Source organism: Lissotriton vulgaris, chromosome 1_1 (genome assembly GCF_964263255.1).
Source record: "Lissotriton vulgaris chromosome 1_1, aLisVul1.2, whole genome shotgun sequence".
NCBI lineage: Eukaryota > Metazoa > Chordata > Amphibia > Caudata > Salamandridae > Lissotriton > Lissotriton vulgaris.
Genome location: NC_141685.1, coordinates 2,055,276,296 through 2,055,290,224, shown reverse-complemented (window position 1 = coordinate 2,055,290,224; position 13,929 = coordinate 2,055,276,296). Strand labels below are relative to the sequence as shown.

Genomic DNA, 13,929 nt, shown 5'->3' with positions numbered 1-13,929 from the left:
TTGAAAAACGCGCTTCTTAACTGCTATGCGGCTCCAGCTGAAAAATGTATATTGTCCAACTGAGTTTCATAAAGGAGTCTATCATTTTTCCAAATGTTGTAAAACCGCTCTATTCATCCGAGCACACACTGCCGCTAGAATACCACACTCCTTAACTGTCGCATAGCTTAGCTGAATGTAACATTGAATAATGTCCGAATGTGCCATTCACCACAATGCTAATGTGCTCACATTAAAATGTGCTCAATGAGAAATACATGAACTGAAAATGTCTTAAAAGGATCCCCTGGGCCCTGAGTACCTTTGTGAAGAAACATCGAAAACTGCCAGCCGAAGTTGGTAACGGGAAACCAGAGAATAAAATATGTATCCATGCTTGTCTCCAAATTCGTAGAGATAACTTTTTTCCACGACGCAAGATAGAACTTTTAAAATAGATGTATTACAAGTAACAGAATAGACATCTGAAAGGGCCCAGGAGACCAGCAAGCACTGAATCCCAGGTTCCTTTTCATTGCATAATCACATTCCATGTTCTGTACATTCTAACACAGTCAGAGATGCACAGAAAGATTAGCATTACACAAACATAACCTGTACAGTATGCTAAATATACTAACTGTGAAGAGCACCACGCTACCCTGGAACGATGTAGTTAGAGCAAGGGACACTGGGAAACAGCTGTGAGAAGAGGATTAATCCCAAGGCCATAATCATCTGGGTTGGTGTGATGGCCAACGATTGGTAGCATTTACAGTGTAAAACTTCCACCGAGCGTAAAACAAGTGAACAGTACACAATATAACATAAGTGAACAGAACAGCACTGGAATTAATATCCCCTCACTTTAAACTAAAACCATGATGGGCTTACATGTGCATATTCTGCTGTGCTGTGTCCTACGAGCTACCATCACTGTAGCATTTGCTAACTGGTGGACCAGTTAATATGCAGCAAGTTGATATGCACCAGGCTCCTACATATTTAAAAGGCCTATTTTATTTCTTCCACATGTCTAATCGGTGCAGTTGTGCCCCAAGCTGTTGATGATGAATAGAGTCCAAATGTATTTTATTAACTTTTTTCTGTGCTTGTCTTTGATCAATTTTCATATCCTCAACATAGCTCAGAACTGTTACTTTGTTTCAATGACTTTCTCCTCTACCAAATTTTTGAGCTGTGGATTTTGATTTGGCTGCTTGCCCCATAGCAAGTCCTTGAAATTAAGCATGATCACCCTTTAAATTCAGGCATGGCACAAAAAAAGTTATTTACTCAAAATTGTGTTCATTCATTTTATGGATCATACCTGCAGCTTACTGCGTTTCGAAATGACACCTCAGGCTAAAGAAATACCTACAAACAAGAAAAATATGTCATAACAAGGTAACAGCTAACATTTTGTTATATTTCTGATCTCCAGGGTGATGAGGAATCAAGCCTTGGCTTACCAATAAGTCCCTTCATGGACCGCTCAGCTCCTCAGTTAGCCAAGCTTCAGGAATCCTTTATAACGCACATTGTTGGACCACTTTGTAACTCATATGACTCAGCAGGACTCATTCCAGGAAAATGGGTGGAGGACAGCGATGAGTCTGGAGATACGGATGAAAATGATGAAGAAGAAACAGCTGAGGAGACTACATCAGAGTGTTCAGAGACATCAACGGGTAAGGATTTGTTTACTATTACATATCTTCTGTCAAGTAATGGAAGTATCTCTAATGGACCTTATGTGGAATTCAACAGTAAAAATAACACTCTGAAGCTGCAACAATGAATTACTTGAAAAATAGAGTTACACTCAGTCTCAGGATGAGGAACATTGAGAGTCAAATCTGATTTGCTTGTTTATTTCTTTTTTTACCTAACAATAAAGTTACTCAGAGAGATCTAGCGAAATTGCCTTTAAATGGTAGGACGTTTCTGATGATATCTTGCCTGAAAAACATGCAAGTCTCTAGTGGGCTCTTTCTGTACATATCTAATGTCCGTAAAGTACTGGTATTTTAACATTGTGATTAAATAGGCATATTCTTCTCAATGAATAGGAACCTATATACTCATGACTGCACCCATTACATATATCTGAAGACGTGTATAATCTGAAAACGGATCCAACTCCATGGTTTTGAAGTTTTTTAAGATTTTTTTTAAATTAATGTGAGCCAGTATAAATTACTTTTGTGTAGTCCAATTTTAAGAGAACCAGCGAGCATACAAAGGAATGATAGTGATTGGTGTGTACGTTTTTTTTAAAATAACACATTTTATCTTCATTGATTAAACTGTAAAATGAAGGACAGATCGAAACTTGTTTTTACCCAGAGGTTCATGATGTCCTTCACTATGTGATATTTTACACTCTTTATTTTCTGAATGTTTTGGCATTTTGGTAAGCTGCTGTGCGTGTACCACATGCATTTCTCTGAGGCGGGTCTTGTTCCCTAAGCCAAAGAACCAAGGGTAAGCCAGCGATTCCTCGCAGAAACCATTTTAAGGAGTCCGTTTTTAGGGGGGGGGGGGGGTTGCAGATTTATATAGCGCAAACTCGACTCGAAAGTATTGGAGTGCTTTACATGAGCACCAGTTGCGTTACACAAGGACATATTTATGTTTTTTGGTAGGCACGGGGAGATTAAGTGATTTTCCCAGAATCACAGGATGTGGAGTCGAGTCTGAGGCTCGAACCTTCGTTTCCCAGCCCCAAAGTCAGCAGTCTAGCCAGGAGACCACATCCTTTTCCTAAGTCCTGTTTGGGCTTTGTTTAAGCTCAGTCAAAGCTCACACCAATATTCTGACCTCTCTCTAAGACAGCTTAACAATTTGATCTACTGCAGTTGGTATCCAAGCATAAGAGTGATTCAATAACATTTTATAACAATTTGACTAGATGTCATTTGAGTAGGTAGTTGTGTCCTTCACTTCATATTTCTAAGGTTTATGTTTTGTATTGCTCCAGTTAAAAAGTCATTCAGTGAAGCTCAGAATTTTCCCCAGCCAGAAAAGAGGTTTTCCTCTCCTCACACATTGCTGCTGGGATATTTTAATTTGGTGCATGAAATCATAATGACTATAGATGATCACATGACAAGACATCATAGTGGAGTGAAAAGGTTTTCTAAATGTGCATAGATAGGCATTACGGAGAAGTCTACTGAACATCTTAACGCTTTAAGAAGTAAAGAAACTAACACCAATGCCGATGACTTTTGTTCCCCAGCTGTTTAAAGGTTACAGTTTATTTCTTCCACAAGATATCTTTATACTGGCAAACTTTGTATCTACAATGGCCCCCCAACAGAATAATAATCCAAACATCTTGATATATTATTTAAATGTTAACATGTAACTTCATTTGCATCCTATCAGTATAAGTTTGAATGTCAAAGTAATTTTATTTATTTATTTTGCTCTTTTTATTTCAGTATGCTCAACTAATAGTACACCAGTGATACAATTTTCACGCATCTTATTCCACTCATTAAATTATATATTTATTTGTTTCAATAATCAATGAAAGAATAATCAATGTAGTGTGGTAACAGTTACAGCATATCCTACTAATCCCCTCTAGAGTCCTCAATAAGCCTGCCAGCTCCCCTAATCTTTTCCCATTTCTTTGGACACGTTCTTCTCAAGTATATCATGTGCTCTGCCTGCCAGCACCAGCCTAATTTAGTTGTCCAGTCCACTGCTTTCTGTAGGGCGGGTGCCCCCCAGTTCATTGTGGTGCTACACTTTGCCACCACCGCGGCTAACGTCAGCCATAACTTTATATATTCAGGCCAGGTCTCGTACTCTGGGATCAATAACAAGAAACACTTTGGCTCAACTGGGACCTTCACCCCTGACATTCCCATGATAGAAGGTCCCCTTCCGCCCACACTCGCTATGACATAAGGCATTCTCCGTGTGGCCCAGTCGATATCCAAAAGTTCGAGAATAGTATATTCGATGAACAATCTTTAATTGAATTAGTTGGAATCAGGAGCTTATCGCTACCTCTCTCAGGGCCTGTAAAACCCCCAAAAATCTTTGTCATCAATGGGGTCCATGCCACCCCCATGCTGTTGTTCACTACTTTCCTGTATACTAGTGCTATCACTTTTTCCTCTGAAGGGTCCTTCAACAGTCGGTCGTCTCAGGGGGATGCTTCTGCTAGTTCTTCCTTCTTGCATGTATGGCCTGGAAGTGCATGCCCCAACTACATATACATCAACCACTCCCCTTTCCCATAACTCCTTCCTGTTGAAGGTTGGCAAATGCCACATATGCCTGCCCTCTCCAGGCATCACCCAATTTTTCCACGCGAAGATGTTCCCATTATTCAAAACTGCAAAGCCTTCCCGCCATGCCAAGCTGATCACTATCCCACAGCAGGTTCATCACAATTAGCCTGCCCTCCCAGCCAGATACTTTGTCGCTGCCTACCAGGACCTTGCTACCATACGTATGTGTGCCAGGAGACCCCACTCCACTTTCTTGTCGTATAGCAAAGGGAGGTAGCCCTTGGCCCCAGTGACTGACCTGTCGACTCTATGTGCAGGCTTCGCCCAATCCCCAAAGACCCAACCACTGACTGTGACCATTTGGGAGGCCCAGTATTATATCTTGATGTCTGGAATCACCAGTCTACCCTCATAAATACCCCTTTGCAACTTGTGCAGAGCTATGCGCGGTGTTCTCCCGCTCCACCGTATGGTCCGCATCTTGGCTTCTACCTTTAAATTTTTTTGGCAGAAATCTGTGTAATGCAAAATATACATCAGACGTGGAAGTGTCATCATCTTAAATTGGGCCACATTGCCCATTAATGTAAATGGCAATTATTGCTAATGCTGGGCGTCCCTTATGACTATGCGGGTTGCTAAGATCCGCTTGTAAAATTCCCGGGGATCTCTTGTTATGTAGACCCCCAGGTATTCGTCCCTAGGGGAACCTCACTCCTAAATATCAGTCTTGGGGCCCCACCAACCAGTGGAAATGGCAGGGAGTTATCCCAGTTTATGCAATACCCTGAATAGTCCCCAAAGATGCTGAATATTTGTAATATACTGTCTATGGACTGCTATGGTCTCTTAATGTACAGTAGAATGTCGTCCACAAACAAGGATATTCACTCATCTCATTCATCTCCCACTGGTATACTCCATATCAATGGGTCTTGTCGTACCATGCTGCCTGGGACTCCAGGGCTAAGGAAAATAAAATCGGGGACAGGGGGCACCCCTGTCCCATTCCTTTCTGTAAGAAGAACACCGGGAACACCAGCGAATTGACTCTTACCCTGGCCAGTGGTTGTTCGTATAGCAGTTTCACCCAGCTGGTGAAATTCGGCCCAAACACTAGGCGGTGCAGGACTGCTAGCAGGTAGCACCATTCCATGCTATCAAAGGCCATTCTGGCAACCAAGGACAGAAGGGCCAGGGTCCAATAACTTGCCTCCATTACGTATAGGATCCTGAATAATCTACACAGGTTCAGCCTGGACCGCTTATGCGGCATGAATCCTGAGTGGTCTGGATTGATGAGAGAGGGAATCACCACACATAGGCGCATGGACAGGGCCTTCGCCAAAACCTTTGCATCATAATTGAGGAGGGAGATCGGTCTGTACCCACAATTCATCTGGGGTTTGCCTTCTTTGGGTATTACAACTATCAGTGCTGTCCAGCAGCAGGACACCTATCATTTTAGCTCAATTAAACATATTGAGGAGGTGTGGCGTGGTTTTGTGAAGCATACATTTGAAGAGTTCCACTGGCGTGCCATTGGCCCCCATCATATTCCCAGACTGCAGAACACAGGCGGCTGAACTGATTTCCTCCATTGTCAGGTCTCCCTCCAACCTTTCCCTATCCTCTGCAGCCTGGGGCAGGTAAGGTTATGTCTTGTAGGAAGTCCTTACAGTCCAACTCCGTGTTCCTGGATGAGGATGTGTATAGTGTTTCATAATATACAGCAAACGCCTCTCCTATCTCTTTCCCCGTCTCATGTCTATGTCCTATATTATCTACTATTCCTGAGAACCATCAACTCAATATCTTCCTATTTTCTAGCCATGGCAATCATTTTTTGGCCTTGTCTCCTACCTCGTATATTCTGTGCTGAGCAGCTAGTGCCTTCACACTGGCACTGTCCTCCACTAACTCCTGTAACTCTCCCTGGCACAAGCCTAGGTGGTGTCTCAACTCTAAGGGCATCCCCTCTCCCCCGCTGCGCGGGCCTCCAGGTTTGATATATTACTTGCAAGGGTATGACATTGCAATTTCTTTTCTGTTTTCATTGTCCCTATCTGGGCCTGGGCGTGGCCTCTAATCACCATTTTGAATGCCTCCCACATCATCACTGACCCTAGGTTCCCTGCAAAAAATTGCTCAGTGCATTTTCTCATGCTGGTTTTAAATTGTACATCTTTTAAGTACCATGGATCGATTGGCGGGGGCAGAACATGATCCTGCGTAGGACCCTCCCGCTTGACCTTCACAGTGCTATATGTGTGGCTCCCTTAAAAAGCCCTGGTGAGGCTTCTGTGGGCCGTTGACAAGTGGGTATACTGTCTAAGACTGGGATGTTGGTGTCACCTGACATTGCCTAGACCCATGGCCAAGAGGAAGTCCCCCAGTGTGACCACCTTCCTCCCCGATGTTGCTCACCAAAACATCCAACTCTATCAAAACCACATTGTTAATATCACCACCCAATATCAATCACCATGGGGGCTGCCCTAGGAGTGGTGGGCCCAGCTTGTCTAGCGTGGGGGTCTGAAGCCTACGTGTGACGTACACCAAGCAGAAATTAATGGTCTGCCCCTCCCTCTGGCCGCTTACCACCACAAACCTACCCAAAGGATATGTCCAAGCTTGCACTGGAATAAAGAGGAGCATTCTTTTACATAATACTCCCACTCCACTGGAGCAGTAACCAGCGTGCACCATCAGGGTATACCCAAATCTGTCTAATGCCTTTAAATGGTTGTCTTTCAAGTGTGTTTCTTGTAATATAATAATATCTGGGGTATGTTTCTTAATGAATTGCATTGCCACTGTATGATTTATCCTGCCATTAAGGCTGTTGACATTCCAGGACCATATTTTCATTAACTGTGCTTGATGTTCAGGCATAAATATGATAAGAGACTTTTACCCCCACATCGGACACTCCCGACTTCGATAAGGTCTTGCCACTTCCCCCAGCACCCTCTCACTCTACTCTCTGTCTGAGCACTGCGCTGTCTATCTATAATACTTCCATAACTATTCCCCATTCCCCAACTCTGACCCCTCTACCCCCGCTACCCTGCTAAATAGGTTGTGCTTTCCTCAACTACCCATCATGTAGCCTGTCACCCACACAATAACATAGAATAACTACAATAGGGGGTGTCTCGGCACCGCAAAGATAACCAGACAACTTGTCACTTTTTTCAAACCCCTACAAGACCCATCTCTCCCTTTAGTCCCCAATTGTCCCAGAATGGTTATGTCCAGGGTGGAATGTTGGGCATTCCATTTCCAGTTCCTTTGTGTTGTTTCTGGCACTTTAAGGCCGCCTGGGCTTTTGCACTCACTCAGTTTCAGTATTGAACCCCATGCACACTTACCATCCAGATGACCCAGTCCATTAACTCATTTCACTCCCTCCGTCCACCTGCAGCATGTCCGCCGATGTCTCCACTGTCTTCTTTTCCTGTGACTCTCCTGAGTCCTTGCTTCAATCCAATCTCCTGTGGTTGCGTCCCAGTCTCTTGCCTCTGTTTCGACCAACTGTACTCCATCCCTCCAGCCACTCCCAGGTTTTCTCTGCAATTACACAAAGCTTTGCTGGGAAGGGAATCATGCATTTTGATTTATCTCTCTCTGAGTACCCTCTTCACTTTCTCAAAGCTCCTCTGTTGGTACTGCACTTGTAATGTAAAGTCAGGGAAGAAGTGGACCAGGGTAGTTTAGTAGTGTATGTCTCCTTTCGCTCTGCATCCCGGTTGGGGTAGTTGAACATTTTTGTGATGCTCGTACGAGGAGGAGCCCCCGGCCTAGGCGACACTGAGGCTCTGTGCACTCTCTCAAATGCGAAAAAGTTGGACTGTCAAAATGAAGTCCTCCAAAAAGAGGTCTGTGATGGAGCCCTCTGCCCCCTCCGGGATCCCACCACCCTAATATTCCTTCTTTTCCTTCCTTCCTGTTCTTGAAGCCTTGAACTCATGGGCGTTGCTTCATGAGTTAGGGTGAGCACATGTGATTCTTGGCATTTTGTCGTGGACTTGTAGTGTAGTTCCTATTTTCCCAATAGGCCCTGTGCATTGGAATAACATAAACAGTAGTATCGACGTATAAGTGCGGATCTTCCAGGCCTCCACTGACTATGCTAAACTTAATTGAGTTTGTTACCAACTAGCTCAGAGGTCAATGGAAACTTTCTTGAATGAATGAGAAGTAATCAGCTTCCCTGGCACAGCCAAGAAGGGATTCAGTTTTCCAACAACCGTGCAACATGACAACTTTGCTCCTCAGATAAGAGTCAATCTCTAGGGTCGTGTGAAACAATAGACGGTTATTTTACTCAGTCAGTAGTTGTGCAGTTTACTTTCACAATATGTAGAGAATAGAGAGACGGGTGTTGTCAATAAAGGGTAACATTTATTGAACAGTCTTTCTTCTCGTACAAGAGAAATGAATTGCCACAATTGCAAGACTTGTTATTATAAAAAGCACGTACAGTAAGATGAGTATTGCAAAATAATACTGTAAAAGCATTGATATGGTTTCTTAGCCATACAATGGTTTAAAATGAATAAAACATATATACATTCATATATACATTAGGCTAAAATACTCAACTGGTGCTTCTAACTACGCCTACCCCAGTGTACCTGACCTAAGCCTAATACTTGGGAGGGGAGTAAGTAAGTAGCTTTAAGTTAAGTTGGTTTTGCCAAGGTTTGCTTCAAGAATTCTCTCTAAGGGTTTAGTCAACACCATACCTCTGGAATAGAATGATGGAGGTCTGGTATCTCCTTCAGGGGGTCGATATCCCAGTCACTCGCAAGAGTGGCTTGGAAACGCCGGAGCTGGATTTCTCTGCAGGAGAAAAGACAGCGTCTCTCTCAGCGTGTCGAGGAGGAGGAGGAGGGGCAGCGTCCGCGGGCAGCTAGCATCTGCTGGGCTCTTGCAGGGGACGGCTGTTCAGCTCCTAAGTTCACCACACCATTGTTCGCTAGTTAGCAGCGATAGCAGTAGCGATAGCAGCTATGGTATCATCAGCATAACAGTAGCTTCTTCAGCAGCGATGGCATTGAGGCAGCTAGCAGCTTCAGCGAAACAGCGTTTGCTTAAGGCAACGTTGGTAATATTTATACCTGTATTATGTATATTTCAAGTGAGTATCCAAGTCGTCGTCTGTGAGATAGATATCATCTACGTAAGATAATGCCTCATCATCATATATTTGTAGTAACTCTGTTACCCTAGCTGAGAATAGTCCTGGGCTGTTCTTGAACCCCTGTGGGAGCCTACAGAAATTTTTCTGAGACCCCATTACGGAGAAAGTGGTCAAGTATCTGCTTTCTGGTGCAATGTTTTGACAAAGAAACCATTAGATATGTCTAATGTCGTTTTATATTTTTTCCTAACTATGTTGTTCATTAGTGCAGCACTATGCGAGTTCTGTACTGCAAATGTTTTGCAACATGCATTAAGGTGTCTGTAGTCCAAAACTAGACGATATGAATTGTCTGGCTTGGTGACAGGAAACAAAGGATTGTTCATTTGAGAGGTGCATGTTTCAATCACTCCCTGATATTCAAGTTGATCTAAGATCTCCCTGACTTGTTTTTTAGCTTCTTGCTTAATGGGATACTGCCGCTGGGCAGTTGGTTCACTTTTTAACGGGATTTTGTGAGGAGGTGAGTCCTCATCCCATCCTACATGATTTTTATATAATGCCGGTGCCTGGGCTACTGCCCATTTCCATGCATAAGTATATTTTTTGTGAATCGGAATGTGATTCGAGAAGGCAGGCATAATCATTTCTTCGCCACGAGGGCAGTCCCTGACAAACTCTGGGGGCCAATCTTTTTCAGCTAACAGAATATCATAGCCTTTTGAGAGTTTATCCCAAAATAGACCCCTTATTTTCCTAGTCTTATCACCCTCTATACGCAATGTTATTTCGTTTATCTTATGGGGCTCGCTAAGTCTGTTGTCAGCAGTTTCAACCTGAATGTATTCATTCGTGTCCACTGTCTCCAGATGACTCATCAAGATCTTGCGGGCTATACTGATTTCTCCTGCACTGTCTAACATTGTCTGTGCCCACTCCCCGTTTTTCAACTGTGTCCTCAGTATTCTCGGCATGTTCGATTACTCTAATACTGGCTACCTTCTTTTTTGGAAATTGAGATTTTTTACTCTGAGCAGCTTCCTTGTCTTTGGACTTGGTGTGCTCTCCTGGGTCTGACCGTCCTCTTCTTTCCGATTTCTGCGAAAAAGATTGAGAGGGACGTGTATCAATACTTTGATATCTATCAGGCTTTTTCAAATTATCCCTATTTCTAAGGTTATATCTTTTTTCAGAGGGCTCCCTCTGGGGAGAATGGTGTTCTCGAGTCGGAGTTCTTTCCCTCCGTCGAGGAGACCTTCCTCTGGACTGGAAAACTTTTTCCTTGGGAGTGGATTGTTTATTTCCATCCCAGCTCTTTTTAGGAGTGTTTGAATTATTTTTAATAAATAATTTTTCAGGATTTTCGAGCAGTTGGGGCTTAACTGGTTTTCCACCCAAGCTGTCTCTACCTAATTCTTCATAGCATTTTTCTATGATTCTGGCAAGCTCAATTGGCTGATCTGTTATATCTGTTTCCTTCAACTTCTGGCGGATCGCCACAGATGCTGCTTCTCCCTTTATGTTAGCTAATAATATAGCCGAGACCTGCTTGAAGTCTTTCAGTAATTTCATACCAAGAGTTAAAGCAGATTCAGGACCGTATTCATTTTGAATCTGTCGTAGTACATCTGGTATTACCGCCATAGACAGAACACCATGTGTTTTTGTGTAAATGGAAGCAAAGACTGTACCCCAAGTGTCACAGTCCTCCACATGTGGTGCGATTCCCATAGGAAAGCAGATGGTCAAGATTCTGTGTTTCTCGATAGGGGTAGTACCCGGAAATGCTGCCTCTATTTGAGTGATTTTTTGTGCTAACCAGAAAGGAATTTGTTCCCGTTTTATGGGTGTTTTACCAAGACATGACTGTATGTTCTGTGGTGTAATTTTATTAGTGTTCCCTGATGATGGTCAGCAGTGGTACATTAACAGCTGGTTGGACTGTTGCAGTCCGCATTACATATTGGACTAATTGCCTATGTATTTTTATAAGTGTTTTTAGCTGTACTAACAGCTCTTCTCTAGACATTTTTGCAATGTCCGGATGTGGTGTGTAGCTGGCTAGAACCGGCCACATTGCTCCTGGTCTACCTAGTGGACCGAGCCTGGTAATATGATCATTATGTTTTAGGGCGCCATTAAACCAGAGCAGGTGCTCTTGGAATTTTAGTGGGATTTCAGTCTCCTCGAAAGGAGCGTACTCTTCCGGTGGAACTCCTACTACATAGTAGTGGAACTCGTGTGTTGCGGCGTTTGCCGCTGGAAATTTTATCCATGAATGGAATACCTCTGTCTGCCGATATTCGTGTGCCTCTATCACGAAGACGACTGTGCCACCTTGTGTGGTCAGTCCATTTTCTATAAGTTTTAACGTTATAGATTTTCTTAAATGTGCCGGGATGATTATTGCACCCGGTACCGTATCGTCGGGACCCTGCTGAGTCGCATCTGCTGCGGCCCCAGTGGTTCCGTTTTCTCCTGGCATTATATAAATGCAAGGTTTGCAGAGCAGGTCTCCAAGGAGACAAAGATTAGGTGCACAATATTTTGGAACACTGTATCCTTCAACGTTGAATAAACCAGAGCTTTACATAGGAATCTCTTCCTACTGAGTTCGGGCGGATTTTAACCTTTCACCCACTCCAGACGTCTATTGGAGTATTTACGAGAGAAAGGGGTCTGTGTGAAAAATGCACAACTGAGTTACTCTAACGTCTTGCGTTAGTTTATCGCCTTACCAAACGTTTGGGCGCCATGTAGTGTAGTTCCTATTTTCCCAATAGGCCCTGCGCATTGGAATAACATAAACAGTAGTATCGACGTAGAAGTGCGGATCTTCCAGGCCTCCACTGACTATGCTAAACTTAATTGGGTTTGTTACCAACTAGCTCAGAGGTCACTGGAAACTTTCTTGACTGAATAGGAAGTGATCAGCTTCCCTGGCACAGCCAAGAAGGGATTCAGTTTTCCAACAACCGTGCAACATGACAACTTTGCTCCTCAGATAAGAGTCAATCTCTAGGGTCGTGTGAAACAATAGACAGTTATTTTACTCAGTCAGTGGTTGTGCAGTTTACTTTCACAATATGTAGAGAATAGAGAGACGGGCGTTGTCAATAAAGGGTAACATTTATTGAACAGTCTTTCTTCTCGTACAAGAGAAATGAATTGCCACAATTGCAAGACTTGTTATTATAAAAAGTACGCACAGTAAGATGAGTTTTGCGAAATAATACTGTAAAAGCATTGATATGGTTTCTTAGCCATACAATGGTTTAAAATGAATAAAACATATATACATTCATATATACATTAGGCTAAAATACTCAACTGGTGCTTCTAACTACGCCTACCCCAGTGTACCTGACCTACGCCTAATACTTGGGAGGGGAGTAAGTAAGTAGCTTTAAGTTAAGTTGGTTTTGCCAAGGTTTGCTTCAAGAATTCTCTCTAAGGGTTTAGTCAACACCATACCTCTGGAATAGAATGATGGAGGTCTGGTATCTCCTTCAGGGGGTCGATATCACAGTCACTCGCAAGAGTGGCTTGGAAACGCCGGAGCTGGATTTCTCTGCAGGAGAAAAGACAGCGTCTCTCTCAGCGCGTCGAGGAGGAGGAGGAGGGGCAGCGTCCGGGGGCAGCTTGCATCTGCTGGGCTCTTGCAGGGGACGGCTGTTCAGCTCCTAAGTTCACCACACCATCGTTCGCTAGTTAGCAGCGATAGCAGTAGCGATAGCAGCTATGGTATCATCAGCATAACAGCAGCTTCTTCAGCAGCGATGGCATTGAGGCAGCTAGCAGCTTCAGCGAAACAGCGTTTGCTTAAGGCAACATTGGTAATATTTATACCTGAAAGGTGCCTTGTTTGATGTAAGTTTTTGGACATAAGACGCCAATAAAGATGTCACTAGGAAGTGATCGTCTATCAGTGCTCATTAGAGTTCTATTACTAATCAAAACATAGCAAGCGGGGATTTCCCAGGGTGCTGAGTTTTTATCTTGTTGAAGAACTCGGAGTGATAATCTAGGAATCTTAGATAGTAACTTCTGCTATGTCATTGCACTAATTGGCTGCAAAGGAAGTGGCAGAGGAAGCGATTCTGAAATGTGGCTTTGTTCGTGTGAGGCCAGAGACGAGTTTCTGAATATTGCACTTGAACGGTTATGCCAATATAGGGAATAAATGGATTTATAGCCGAATAGAGGCATAAGGTCACAGTATCGATCAGGGTCCTAGATTAGAACGCTACAGACTGTAGTTGGGCAGTTTATGTCTCAGCCATTGAGACTTTTCCACTCAGTCTTTGAAGGTCTGGCCTAATCAAGGTGACAGCAACAGTCCCAGTATTTATTTTGGGCTGTAGGGTACCTTTCACATCGTTTATCGCTGCTATAATTGCTCCTATGGTGGGCTCCCAGGCCATGGCCCCCTCTGCCATCACTGCGGGCTTTGGGACTGCGTAGTTGTCCATTTAGTTGGTTTGGGGCACTCCGGTCCCTTAGGCTCCACCATTACCACCCTGTCTGCTCACTGAAGGTGTCCTTTCA

The 13,929-nt window shown here is 43.5% G+C and overlaps 1 protein-coding gene across 2 annotated transcripts in view; it reads left to right on the top strand.

Moving 5' to 3' along the window:
- PDE3A (phosphodiesterase 3A) overlaps positions 1–13,929 on the top strand; it is a 1,268,538-nt gene that overhangs the window by 1,239,154 nt on the left and 15,455 nt on the right. For both annotated transcript variants that reach the window (XM_086920567.1, XM_086920572.1), the window contains one exon: positions 1,424–1,670. In XM_086920567.1, the coding sequence (XP_086776693.1) occupies positions 1,424–1,670 (247 nt within the window). The remainder of the gene's footprint in view (positions 1–1,423; positions 1,671–13,929) is intronic.